Raw genomic sequence first — 13,868 nt, 5'->3', positions numbered from 1 at the left:
ATCTGTTGGACTTCCCCTGATAATTCAGTAGAAAAATTATCATATGCTGATCCCACTGCTGAACAGCCTTCCATAATCCCTTCAATTGGAAATGTTCCTCCATTATAGTTACCATTAAACTCTGTGGCAGTCTCCAAACGATTCCTCCAGCCAGTCCCTGCAAGATTTTCCCGCAACTCAACAGGGTTTTGGTAGCCTTGAAGAATTGGAAAGGTAGGGTTTTGATCATAGCCTTGCATAAAGTTGAAGCTGGGATTTTGATGCAAGACCTGGTTAGTAAATTGCAGGTTCTCTGGTGCTGTTATATCCTGTGGGAATTCAAAAGGCTGCATTTCTTGAATCCCCCTTTCTAACCCACCATTGTACTTCTCACCAGCCTCTAAAATTGTTAAGTACCCATCTAGGTCCACATTACTAGGAAACTCCACGTCGAAGTTAAAGCTTAGATTCTCATCATTGCTCATATCACCTCCAAAGCAGTTAAATCCTTGAAGTAGAGTAGGATTAGCCCGGAGCTCATCAAGGTTCTGGAAGCCATGGAGAAGAGAGGAGTTAAGAATTTGGTTCAGGTCTTGCTGGTTGGAATGGTTCAAATTCTGCTGATGCTCCATGTTAGGGTCTTCTGGAGCTAGTAGGTTTTGAAACTGTTGAGGGTGCATTGATACTAGGTTCGGGTCTGGGCTGCCTGAATCATCTTCTTCAAAATGTACTAGGGCGATTTGCTCGTTGGTACAATTTCTTTTCTTTCGAATAACATCATCCATCGAAGACTCTAGCAATAACTTAGAAGCTCCCTTTCCAATTGGTAGCTTTGTACTTTGAAGAATGCTCGTCAGATCATACTCATTTATATCAAAATTGGTAATAGCATTGTCACCTTTGAGCCTAATTGCTGCAACATCATAAGCCCTAGCTGCTTCCTCTTCAGTGTCTGGTTGTTTAAATATTGAAAAAAGAGTATAAGACATATGAACCATGAAAGTTGAAGCATTTAGTTCTTCGAAACAGTTCACAAAAATGTGCTAGCTAGATTTGTTTCACAATTGTTTAATTTCTGATGTAATTCACTACAAGTAATTCAATTTCAGAATCCTATATCTAACATTAATTTTGGTTTTATTGTCTTGAATGGATGGCTTTCCCCCTTTGGTTACATAACTTATAAACAATTGCATGATTGCCAAGTTATCTTTAATTATAATAATCACTATAATTTTTATCCAAAAATGAGTAAGTTAAGATTAGCACTCACCAAATGTTCCTAGGTAAATTCCTTTAATCTCTTTTCCTTTTCCAATTCTTGCTTGCCATTTCTTGAAATCTGAGTTCCTGCAGAGTGATTTCTCATGAGAGAGGAGAAAAAGAAGAATAGGACAGGTGGAGAAAAAGAGGGGAGGATGTATATATATAGATAGATATATAGACTACCTGGAGACTCCACGATAAATTGATGCACCCTTTGCAAAGCCTCTACTTTTTCTGAAATTTGTCCAGTTATAAGCCATAACACAAAAACTATTAAGATTTTCAAGTCACAGCTTCCAGAGTATAATGTGAATCAATTCGTTTGTATTAATGGACCATTGAGCACATAAGGAAAATGAAGAAAGCAATTGATTCACTTCCAGGAACATAATGCCGAATTGAAATAATTCTAGTTAACTGGAAGCTTACCTCCTTAGGCTGCGAAAATATTCATTTTTTGTATAAAACTGCATCTCTTCCAAATCCTTCTCATAATTACACATCTAGATCAGATACATGAAGAAAATTTAGCTGCTAATTAAGCATTAACTGATCAAACTACTAAAATATATGCTGTGACAGGAAACATACTGGGAAATTCAATGGCGCGGATTCACCCCATAACTTCAGGGCAGCTATATCGTAAGCCCTTGCTGCAGACTCTTCATCATCATATCCACCTGACAAACCAAATGAAGTTTAAAAAATCTTGTCCCCAAAAACAATACTTCTTCGTTTTCCGATGGGAAAGAAGACCTATTGTCAAGCTAGCTTAGTACTCCTGTAATTGACAGGACATGCATGAGCTTTGAGAGGAAAGCATGTTAGCACCCTCATGCTTCTGAATGGGGCAACTCAACATATCTTCCCCTCTCATACCTCATAATATTTTTCCCTAATTAGTGCTTCCCAAATAGGAGAGGTAGGAAGCTTATAAGCCTGAACAAGAAGTGAAGTACTGTTTCCAAAACAAGCACTATTTTTTTCTTGAGATGTGTCAAATTAGTTTAAAAGGTGGCAATATTGAATGATCACTCACCTATGTATACTGCAAGAATACAAGGAAGAAGAAGAACAAAGCGTTAGTAATCAATGAGATGATGATAACCACGAAAACAGAAGAGAAAGCTTGATAATTTGAGTGACCTGTCTTTGGTTTTTGACTTCGATCACTGTTATCCCACAAAAATGCCTCATATCGATCAGTGTACCTGCATCTTGTTCGATGTCATCTTTCGATTTCAATCATAAATTACTTGTATATGTATGCATTATTTACATGTCTAACTAACTTAAATAAGATGGATGTATAGAATCAGACCTGCTTACTCCCCGGTAAGTTGAGCTTCTCACACCAAAAACCCGCTCCTGCCTTCTTTGGCGTCTTTTCCTACATTTGTTACTTGTGGTTTCGTTACTTCCACCAGAGCTCTGACTACTGTTATCCTTAACACTGCCACAGGAATTTGTTCAGTTGATGATCAAATACACAAATTTAGATAAATCATTAACAAGAGTGCATAAGTGATAGACAACAACCTTGTTTCTACTGTTTGTTTTTTATTCTTTGACGTATTCCTTTGCTTCCTTTTGACAGTGCTAGATTTATTGCTTGCCTCATCACTTCCACAGATCATTTCCTCAGCATTTTGCTCCATGAAAGAGTTTGTGATCCCTTGGGACATATTGTAAGGGAATTCAGGGGAATTTTGAAGTAGCAACGAAGTTTCATTTTGTAAGGGATACTCAGGCAATGAGGCTGCCGTTTGGTTCACTTGAAGGAAATTAGAAAGAAAACCAAAGCTTTGATGAGCATCAGGGGAGTAATTTGGCTGTGCCATGGGGAATAGACTATGGTTTTGGAATAAGTTGTCCAAAGTACCATTCATGAATATTGTATTAGAATCTTCAAGCTGGGGAGCTAACTGAGTTGGATGAGGAGAGGACATTGGACTGAAGGGCAGACATGGACTCCCATCAAAGTTTGGTGAACTCATGTTAATAGATGAGAAAATTGTCCTGCAAAAAACGGTAATCAATAATTAGAGAAAATTTGCATAAAGTCAAAAATAGAATAATGTAATAAATGTAAATATTATCAGAGGTGAATTTCTGTAATTTTCCCAAGAGGATCAAACCCTTAACCATCCTAGGAAGTTGGATAGGTGATGAATGTTTATATTTATAATAACTAATATTTTGCACATGTAATTTTCATATTACATATTTGTTTATATAGAGATTATGAAACTACACTCCTAGATGAATATCTACATGAGTGTAGTTTCTTAACCTCTATATAAACACACATTTTCAATATGTAAAATTGTAAAATGTTTATTATTATAAATGTACGACAATGTCACGACAAGATTCATATCTACGCATACATATTATGACTTTTTACATTTATAATAAACGACAAAAAAATCTAGTGATTGAGTGATAATCGATACGTTGCATTTGAAATCTATATTAGTGCTATGAATGCATGCGAAAAAATCTTTTTAAAATTGTCGTTTAATGAATTCATAAGATAGTGATTATATAATTATTATTTAAGTTTTTGGATAACAAAACATATAATTTATATATATATATATATATATTCAATTTTTAAATAAAATATATTGCAATTACAATTTTACATGATTTTCATCTCCAAAATCCCTAAACTAATTAGCTTTACCACAAATGATTAAACGATGTGAAATCCTTCGACGAAAAATCTATTGACATGCATAAACAGAACAATATCTAATAAAATTTTTTCATTTTTTTTAATTTAGATATGATTTAAAAAATAGAATTATTCAGTCAAATTTGAAATTCGAAGGTGAAGAAACATTCCGTCTAATTATCACCAACACTAATTACATCAATAAATCATACAAAAAAAAAAAAAGATGAATTAAATCTATCAGAAATAAATCGGCTCAAGGAACATATATAAAAGAAAAGATGAGGCCTTAAAGCAAAACATTAGAAAACATGAAAATGGCAAAAAAAGAAAAAGAAAAATCAATAGTAAAAGCAAAGAATATATAACTTTGTTATCAATTGGACAAAGGAACTCCTTCAAACTGACCTGATAAAATATCTGAACAGAAGTGAGTTTAAATCCAAATAAAACCCAAAAATCTAAGAATGTTTTGCAAGATTTGGCTTCACCAACATCAACCTGAGAAATCTTTTGCTTTCAACATGTGAGAGTGAAGTAAGAAAACAGCATATTTAGTGAGTGAAATGGCAAATTTCTCGTTCCCAAGTGATAAATATTTAAGATTTTACTAACCATATATAGTTGCATATATTAAATTCTGCAATCATGCTAATATGGCCGCATGAGTTTTGAGTGGGTTCCACAGTAGTCTCGTCAAAATGTACGTTTTAATTTCAAGTCAAAATGTGTAGTAGTACGTGTTCAAAACAATAAAAGCTGGCCAATCCTTTCTTTTGCTTTTGAGAATTTGTGTATACAGGTAATCGAGAAGAAGGGTTGCTTTCCTTGTTGGCATATAAAATAAGGATACTAAAATTTGGGCTTCTTACCTCATCATGCAGAGTATTTTGCAACAAAATCAGTTGCATGCTTACATTTGTGTGTCATTTACCAAATTCTTACGTTAGAAAATGTATTGGCAATGTGGGGTTACCTTTCTCTTTTTCTTCTTTCTTTGGCTCGTTAAAAAATTATTATTTCTTAATTGCTGTCAGTATGGTCGTTTAATGGTGAATTTATGATGGTATACTATTGATAATCTCGCCAAGAGCAGAGCCTTCATTCTAACATGTTAGAAGGACGCATTAATGCAACTGCTTCTTCCATTAATTCAGCCAGGGTATTAAGGAGCAAAATGGCAACTGTTGAAAAACAGAGAAGCAAAGGCTGGAGACTTTTTGTAGGAAGAGAACTCTTATTTCTCAGACATAGCAAATGACTGAAATTGGCCTCATAAATAGGTTTACATGATAACAAAAACAGTTAAAAATAAGTAACAAAGTTTCAAACGTGCAGACTCAACATCATACTTATTAACTAATAAAAAACTAGGAAAATATCTTAATTGATTTTGACTCATTAAACAACACTCCCCCTTGATTCAAAATCAGTTACTCCTAATTGCACTATAAAAGAATTGTACTTGCTTTGTGAAAGTGACTTAAACATCTGCAACTTGTTCATCAGTGCCACAAGACTTTAGCTCAATCTCTTTTGCTTGCAATCTTGCTTCGATTGAAGTGATAACGAAGTTCAATGTGCTTAGTTCTTCCATGGAAAGCTGAATTTTTCATCATTGCAACAACAGACTTGTTGTCACAAAAGATTGGCGTTGGACCCTCTTGCTTTTGATTAAGATCAGTCAACAATCTTCTTAGCCAAATTGCTTAACGGGCTGCTGAAGTTGCTACAATGTACTCTGCTTCAGAGGATGACAAGGCCACTGTTTCTTACATCTTGGAACTCCATGTGACAGCTCTAGATCTGAAGGTGAAAATACTACCAGATGTGCTATTCTGATCATTGATGCATCCTGCCCAATCACTATCTGTAAAGCTAATCAACTTGAAATTTGAGACTTTGGAGTACCAAATCCCAAAATCCATAGTTCCTGCAACACAACGTAAGATTCTTATTGCTGCACCAAGATGTTGTTTACTAGGACTATGCATAAACCTGGATACTAGGCTGGCTGAAAAAGCAATATCTGGACAAGTGTTAGTGAGAAAATTCAGCCCACCTACAAGACTCCTAAAGAATTTCAGGTTTGCTATCTTTGTTTTACCTTCAAGTTGTAGTTTTTCATTCACATTCATTGGAGTAGCTGACACTTTGCAATTCTCTATTTTGAATCTCTTTACAAGATCAGCTGCATACTTCCTTTGGGAGACAAAGATTCCATCACTTCCCTGTTTCACTTCAAGTCCAAGTAAATATTGCAACATACCCAAATCTGTCATCTCAAAACTTTTCATCATGCATGACTTAAATTCAGCAAGTAAAGACTCAAAAGACTACATAAATAATATCATCAACATAAAGGCACACAACCAATAAATCAGCATTACCTTGCTTCTTGAGGTATAGAATGGGTTCATTCTCACTTCTAGTAAACTCCTTCTCATGAAAGAAAGCATCTATTTTACTGTACCAAGCAAGTGGAGCTTGTTTTAGCCCATAAACAGCTTTCCTCAACTTGTAGACTTTATTTTCACTACCACCAATAGAAAAACCCTATGGTTGAACCACATAAACTTCTTCTTCTAAATCTCTGTTCAAAAAAGCAGACTTTACATCAAGTTGATAAACAGGCTAATTTAATTGAGCAGTCAAGGCAAGTAAAACTCTCACAGTTTCAAATCTAGCAATAGGAGAAAAAGTTTCTTCAAAATCAATACCTTGTTGCTGTGCATACCCTTTTGTAACGAGTCGAGCTTTATACTTTTGTATACTACCATCAGCACAATACTTTGTTCGATACACCCATTTAAGCCCAATTGCATTTTTTCCTTCAAGCAAATCTATCAGCTCCCAAGTTTTATTTTTTTTTAATGGCCTGAATTTCTTCCTTCATGGCAATTTCGCATTCTTGTTGTTTAGCTGCCTCTTCATAACTTGTAGGATCTGAAACATATAATACAAAAGTACAAATATTATAAATATTTCTCAAGGATTGAAAGCGTATTGGAGGAGTTTCAGAGGATGATTGGGAGCTTGATGGGGTCAAAGAGATATTGCTGTCTTGTCAAGTAAGATTGTTGCTATTTGGTGATAAAGATGGACTATTGCTATTTGCTGTAGCATCAGATCTTGCAGGTACTGGATCACCAATTTCTAGAGCTTCAATGTGTATTGGAGGCTGTTTCTTTGCTACATTACCATCAGAGCTCCAATCCCAACTTGCATCTTCATTGAATATCACATCCCTGCTAATTATTATCTTGCCATTTTTAGAATTATACAGTCTATATGCCTTAGATTGAGAGCTATAGCCAAGAAAGATACATTTTTCTGACTTTTCATCAAGCTTATGTTGAGTTTGAGATTTCACTAAAGCATAAGCGATACATCCAAAAACTCTTAAGTAGCTTACCCAAGGTCTCATCCCTCTCCAAGCTTCATATGGTGTACAGTTTAGAACAGCCCTTGTGGGAAAGACATTCAAAAGATATGCTGTTGTAGCAACAGCTTCTGCCCGAAACTGATTTGGAAGACCCTTGGCTACAAGCAAACTTGTAGCCATCTCAACAATGGTACGATTCTTCCTTTTAGCTGCACCGTTTTGCTTAGGTGTGTATGGTGCACTAAGCTCCCTTCGAATGCCCTGTTCTTCACAAAAATTATTAAATTCATTAGAAACAAATTCACCACCTCTGTCTGTGCTAAGAACATTTATATTGCACCCGCTTTGGTTTTCCACTTCTGTTTTGAATTTCTTGAAGTTGTCAAATGTCTCAAATTTAAATTTCAAGAAAAACACCCAAATTTTTTGACTATAATCATCAATAAATAGCAAAAAATATTTACTCCCACCAAATGATTCAGTATCCATAGGTCCACATAAATCAACATGTACAAGTTCAAGACAATTTGAAGCTCTCCATGACTTTCCTACTGGAAATGAGTTTCTGCTTTATTTTCCTAACACACAATCTTCATAAAAGTCATGAGAATCAACCACAAGCAAACCATAAACCATGTTCTTTTTAGCTAACAACTTTAACCCATTAGCATTCAAGTGTCCATAACGAAGATGCCATAATCTTCATTACTTCCATGGGAAACTAAAGCATAATTCTCAACTTTTGACACTTCAAGAGAAAACATATTATTTTGTGCCTTATTAACAGTAGCAATAACCAACCTAGATTTTTTATCATGAATCACATAGAACTTATCATCAAACAAAATTGAATATCCACTTGTCATTAATTGCCCAACACTCAACAGATAATGAGCTAAACCAAGAACAAGTTGCACATCATGGATGAGTGTTACATTACCCCGAGTTGTTTTAATTGCAATTGTACCTTCCCTTCAACTTGAATTTGATTATTATCCCCAAGTGGAACTTCTGTTTTGTGTGACTTATCAAGCATCTTAAACAAGGACTTCGTTCCAGTCATATGGTTGGAGCATCCACTATCTATAAACCAAACATCACCAAAAGAATAATTAGAAGAAGAATGAGTCATGAACAACTTACTCTCCACTTCGGTCTTCTTTATGAAATGAACATGCTTCTGCTCATCATGCTTATAGTCATCTTTCTGCTTAAGCCAACAATCAATTCGCTTGTGGCTAATTTTTTTGCGATAATAGCATTGGATATTGCTCTTGATCTGCCTTTGGTCAGTAGAGCGTTCTCGACCTTTTCTTTCTCCATGACCTCGACCATGAAATCCACTTCTTCCTCGTCCTCTCCCACCTGAATTTTCAAACTTATCTGCTTCTTTCTTCACTTGAAATGCCTTTTCTTCACCCTTGTCTTGTGCTTTGTTCAGCCTTTCTTCATGAGCTTGCAGGGAACTCATTAGTTCATCAAAGAAATAATCAGACAAATCATGTGATTCTTCAATTGCAACTACGACATGATCAAACTTAGGAGTTAGACTCCTTAACACCTTTGCCATAATAATTTTATCACTGAGATCTTCTCTGTACAATTTCATTTTAGTTACAATTACAGAAACTCTAGATAAATAATCTTACACAGACTCATTACTTTTCATGTGCAAGGTTTCAAAATCACAATGAAAAGATTGCAATTTCATAGTGATTTCCTTTAATGAGCCCCTAAACTCCTTTTTTAGAGAATCCTAGGCTTGCTTTGAGGTAATGGACGTTGCAATTCTTGAGGAGTATGAATCGTGTACCGCTTGTTGAATGAAAAGTAAGGCTTCGGAGTCCTTCTTTCTGCACTCTCTTAACTGTTGTTTATACTCATCTGAATTGTACCCATGCTCTACTAAGTCCCATATCTCTTGAGACTTGAACAGAGTTTTCATTTTGATACGCCAGCACTCATATTTCTCTCCATTGAAAATTGGAATCAATGGCTGAGATATAGTTACAGTACTATTCATAGCCATTACTCACACTACCTTACCTGTTTCACTCTTTCACCTTTTTTTTTTCTCTTTTTGCTCTTGCCCAGTTCAGAAAGAATATGACTCTGATACCAAAAACCATTGAAAAACAAAGAAGCAAAAGCTGGAGACTTTTTGTAGGAAGAGAACTCTTATTTCTCACACTTAGCAAATGACTAAAATTGACCTCATAAATAAGCTTACATGATAACAAAAACAATTAAAAATAAGCAACAAAGTTTCAAACGTGCAGACTCAACATCATGTTTATTAATTAACCAAAAAACTAAGAAAATATCGTAGCTGATTTTGACTCATTAAACAATAGCAAAAGGAACGTTACAGAAGAAATCAGTCTCATCAGGACCTACTTGTCGAACTTACCATCAAGTATCAATGGGGTAAACATAGGATAATGAGGCCCAAAGTTCTTGACTACATTTCCAGTTCAAGCCAATCCAATGATTTAGCACCAATTGTTTTTATTCATTCAGTGTAATTGGCAAGCTACAACGTAAAATCTCTCTCCTCTCTTCTTATGGATGACAAGTTTACTTCCAAATATGGTTTCTTTTTTCATTTCTGATAAAATTTCATACAACTTTGACACACGTACATGTTATTTTATAACGAAAATTTCTTCTCCCTATTCTTATCTCCATTTTTTAACTTAACTAGGGACAAGTGGTAGCCCTGCGGTCCTAGTCTTAGCAAGGATTTAAGATTTTGGCCATGGTCTCAGAATTTTTATACCACCTAAAATACCCAGTTTCCCTAGACTGCACAAAAATATTTAACCCTGTTGAAGTTGGAATGCATCTCTTTAATTATTGCTAGTGTTTATCTGAGCAACCAGCAGATACTACATGCTGGTGTATAAGACTCATTTAAATTTAGTCTTATTTTTATGTTTCAGTCAGTTATTGTTGGTTATCCTACTTGGCACATGTTAGTCTACGAACTTAGAATTATGGATCAGTTATCTATTGAGTTTACTTAGTGGGTAGTTGTCAATTTCTAATTTCATGTTTGATGGATCTTTTATTTCTTGTACTTAAGCTTTAAGTAGCAAACTGATATGAATGAAGAAGTGGTTCTGTTTTTTCTTCACATTCTGCTCTTAGACGTGATAATTTTGGACACAACACGTTAACACGACACGAGAAGAAACGGGTTAAACAGGTTTTGGATTTACTCTTAATGTATTTCGTGTCTAATCGTGTCTGACATGATGTCTTAACTTGTCATACACGACAAACACGTTTAAACACGTTTACTTAATCACGTTATCGTGTTTAAACGTGTATACGTGTTTAAACGTGTATACATGACACGTTTATTAACCTATTAAACATTAATAGTTAAAAACTATTTTAACCTTATATAAATAATTTTTAATAATTATTTAATGTGTATTTTAACCTTATGTATGATAATGAATTTTATGTATGTTATTTCTATTAAATTTTATTATATTTGATGTTATTATTATTATTTTTTTGTTATAATTATTTTTATAATTATAGATTTTAAATTTAAATAATAAAATTATATTTAATTATAAATATTTTTAGTTAATCGTGTTAAACGTGTTAATCGTGTTAAACGCGTTATTAATCGTGTCGTGTCGTATATTGACACATTTAATAAACGTGTAAAACGTGTTAATCGTGTCGTGTTGTGTTACACATGTATTAAACGTGTACGTGTACGTGTTTCAAATTTAAGACACGAATATTAAACGTGTCGTGTTCGTGTTTAGCCTTAATGTGTTTCGTGTCTAATCGTGTCTGACACGTTTAAGACACGAAAACACGAATTGTCAGGTCTAGTTGCTCTTAAACATCCTCTTTACTTTGTTTTCCTTTTCCTTCACTTTATTTTTGAAAGTTCATATCTTAAGTGACCTAGGATGTAGCAAAGAGATATAAGGCAAGTTCTTGCATCCAATCTGCTGTGTCAGATGTCATTTTCACAAGAATTATGACTTGTGATAACCCAAACAAAGCATGGGATCGACTCAAGGATGAGTTCCATGGAAGTGAAAGGACGATACAGATGCAAGCTCTCAATCTGCACAGGGAGTTCGAGATTTTGAGGATGAAGGAGGATGAAACAATCAAGGAATATTCAGACAAGATTATGAAGCTTGTCAATCAATTAAAACTACTTGGAGAGGACTTAACTAAACGGAGAATTGTTAACAAGGTTCTTGTAAGTCTTCCAGAGAAATTTGAAGCTAAAATATCGTCTTTTGTAGACTCAAAAAACCTCTCTCAACTCACTGTTACAAAGTTGGTGAATGCCTTACAAGCCTATAAGCAAAGAAGGGCTATAAGACATGAGGATAATGTGGAAGGAGCTCTGTTGGTTAAGAATGAAAGCAAGAATCCAAGTAGTAGCAGTAGAAGAAATGAAGGTGAAAAGAAAGATAAAGAGAAGAGAATGAATTATGGTAAACAAAAGAAAAATAGAGGTAAGTTTCCTCCTTGTAGTCATTATAAAAAGATGGGCCACGCTAATCGTTTTTGTTGGTATAGACCGATGTGAGATGTAGGTTTTGTAAACAATTATGTCACATAGAAAAAGTTTGCAAAGTCAAAGAAACCTGAGGAGAAGAAAAGGCAGTTGTAGTAGAAGAAAAAGAAGTTGCAGAGGAAACACTGATTTGAGAGATAGAAAAGCAGAGTGATTGATAGATAATGGTTGTTCTAACCACATAACAAGTAATGAAGAAAATATCTTAAAACTAAATAGGGACTTTAAGACTCAAATGGAAATTGGTGATGGCAAGTATTTGAAGATATAAGGGAAAAGAACTGTGGGAGTTCAAACACCAATAGGTATCAAAACTATTTCTCATGAATTTTATTCTTCACAAGTTAGTCATAACCTCTTGAGTGTTGGTCAGCTCTTGGAAGATAATTATTCCTTATGGTTTAAAGATAAGTCTTGCATAATTTTTGATCCCTTGGGTAAGGAGGTGATTACTATTGGAATGAGGAATAAATGTTTTCCTTTTGACTTTATGAAGAATAGACATCAAACTTATCAATGTATCTCCAGTGATGCTAAACTATGGCACAGACGTCTTGGACATGTTCATTATAATTCCTTGAAGTTGATGGCCTCATCACAGATTGTAAAAGGGCTTCCAAGCATTAAGCACACTGAATATGTTTGTGGAATATGTCAAATAGGAAATCAAAGCAGGACTCCATTCCCAAAGCAGAGCTTGTCAAAAGCTAATGAGAAATTGGAGCTTGTTCACTCAGACGTTGGGGGACCAATGAAAACTGAATCACTAAATGGAAGCTTGTACTATATGATCTTCATTGATGACTGTCGTAACGTGCGGGTCCGAGAACCCTATCGCCAGACGAGAGTGAAAACTCTAAAACTAGGAGTCGCCACCAATCCTTTTTACTAGGTGTGATTGGCCACCTATTGACTCGATTTTAATCGACAGAGTCTTAATTAGATTTAAGCCCGTCGAAAGAATCTTAAACTGGCCTACATTTTTCGAGATCTAGATTCGAGAGTACGGTTACGCTCGGGGAAGGATTAATACCCCCAGAACGCCCGTTCTATGAACGGTACCATTTTTAGATTATCCTATTAGGTTTTATTTTTTTGAGTTCATTTTATTTTCTTAGCTATTATTCACTTATTTTATCTCCAATTTTATTAAATTATTTTTATTTGATTCTAAAATGGAATGCAAATGTGAAGCAAGATGAAATGCATGGTATGAGATAAAAGATGTCGAACGAATAACCTTTTATCGAGGACGTTCTCTCGAATCCGCCCATCATACTGGTGGGATCCGGGGTGTTCTCTCACCTAGGAAATTATTCGAGAAATTCGCATTCGTAAATTCGACAAATAAATCCCATCATCGGGTTATCATACGTTTTTTTTTTAAAAATAATATTTTCGTGCATAATGAACCTAATACGAGTGAAAGCCTTCTATTAAAGATATTTTCTGAGCCCTCCCATCATACTGGTGGGACCCGAAGACATCTTCTCACCGAAGAAACTTTTCGAGAAATATCCGCCTTCCCAAGATCCTCGGAAGATCCCATCATCGGGGCTTAACTCATAAACAAAAATATTTATATGCAATGATATGTAATATATATATATATATATATATATATATATATATATGCTATGCTAATGTAATTAACTATTTTTGTTATTATTATCATTTAATTATTATTTTATTTATTTTTTATACTATTTTTTTATATTTTTTATTATTATTATATTTTTTCGTAAGCAATCTTTTATTTGAACCTAATGTCTAATATATCTATATTTTAATTCATTTTTCCCTTGTCTTCATCTTTTTTACATAATATTTATTAATTCATAATTTGTACCACTTGATATTTAATTCTTAATTTTAAATTAGTTATTGTCTTGGATTTTTCTTATTATTTTTCATTTGTTTGTCTATCTATTTAATGTCATGTATATTGCATTTTCACAAATTAATTATTTACTATATATTTGAATTATTATTAT

The 13,868-nt window shown here is 34.3% G+C and overlaps 1 protein-coding gene across 9 annotated transcripts; it reads right to left on the bottom strand.

Moving 5' to 3' along the window:
* Positions 1 to 5,142: 5,142 nt before the first annotated feature.
* LOC18599039 (uncharacterized) lies at positions 5,143 to 9,498 on the bottom strand. 9 transcript variants are annotated; one of them, XM_088806204.1, is made up of 6 exons: positions 8,251 to 9,498; positions 7,341 to 7,571; positions 6,646 to 6,871; positions 6,316 to 6,518; positions 6,033 to 6,200; positions 5,143 to 5,858 (listed from the first exon to the last, which is right to left on the bottom strand). In XM_088806204.1, the coding sequence occupies exons 1-3, from the start codon at positions 8,917 to 8,919 to the stop codon at positions 6,818 to 6,820; spliced, it is 954 nt and encodes a 317-aa protein (XP_088662330.1). In that variant the 5' UTR covers positions 8,920 to 9,498; the 3' UTR covers positions 5,143 to 5,858; positions 6,033 to 6,200; positions 6,316 to 6,518; positions 6,646 to 6,817. The 9 variants fall into 9 exon arrangements, with proteins under 9 accessions (XP_088662330.1, XP_088662329.1, XP_088662328.1 ...); XM_088806203.1 differs by having other exon boundaries at positions 6,033 to 6,164; XM_088806202.1 differs by having other exon boundaries at positions 6,033 to 6,156.
* Positions 9,499 to 13,868: the final 4,370 nt, after the last annotated feature.

This window comes from Theobroma cacao, chromosome 5, assembly GCF_053813885.1.
Source record: "Theobroma cacao isolate CCN51 chromosome 5, ASM5381388v1, whole genome shotgun sequence".
In the NCBI taxonomy this organism is placed as follows: domain Eukaryota; kingdom Viridiplantae; phylum Streptophyta; class Magnoliopsida; order Malvales; family Malvaceae; genus Theobroma; species Theobroma cacao.
Note: the sequence above shows the minus strand (reverse complement) of the source record. Positions and strands in the feature narration are given on the sequence as shown.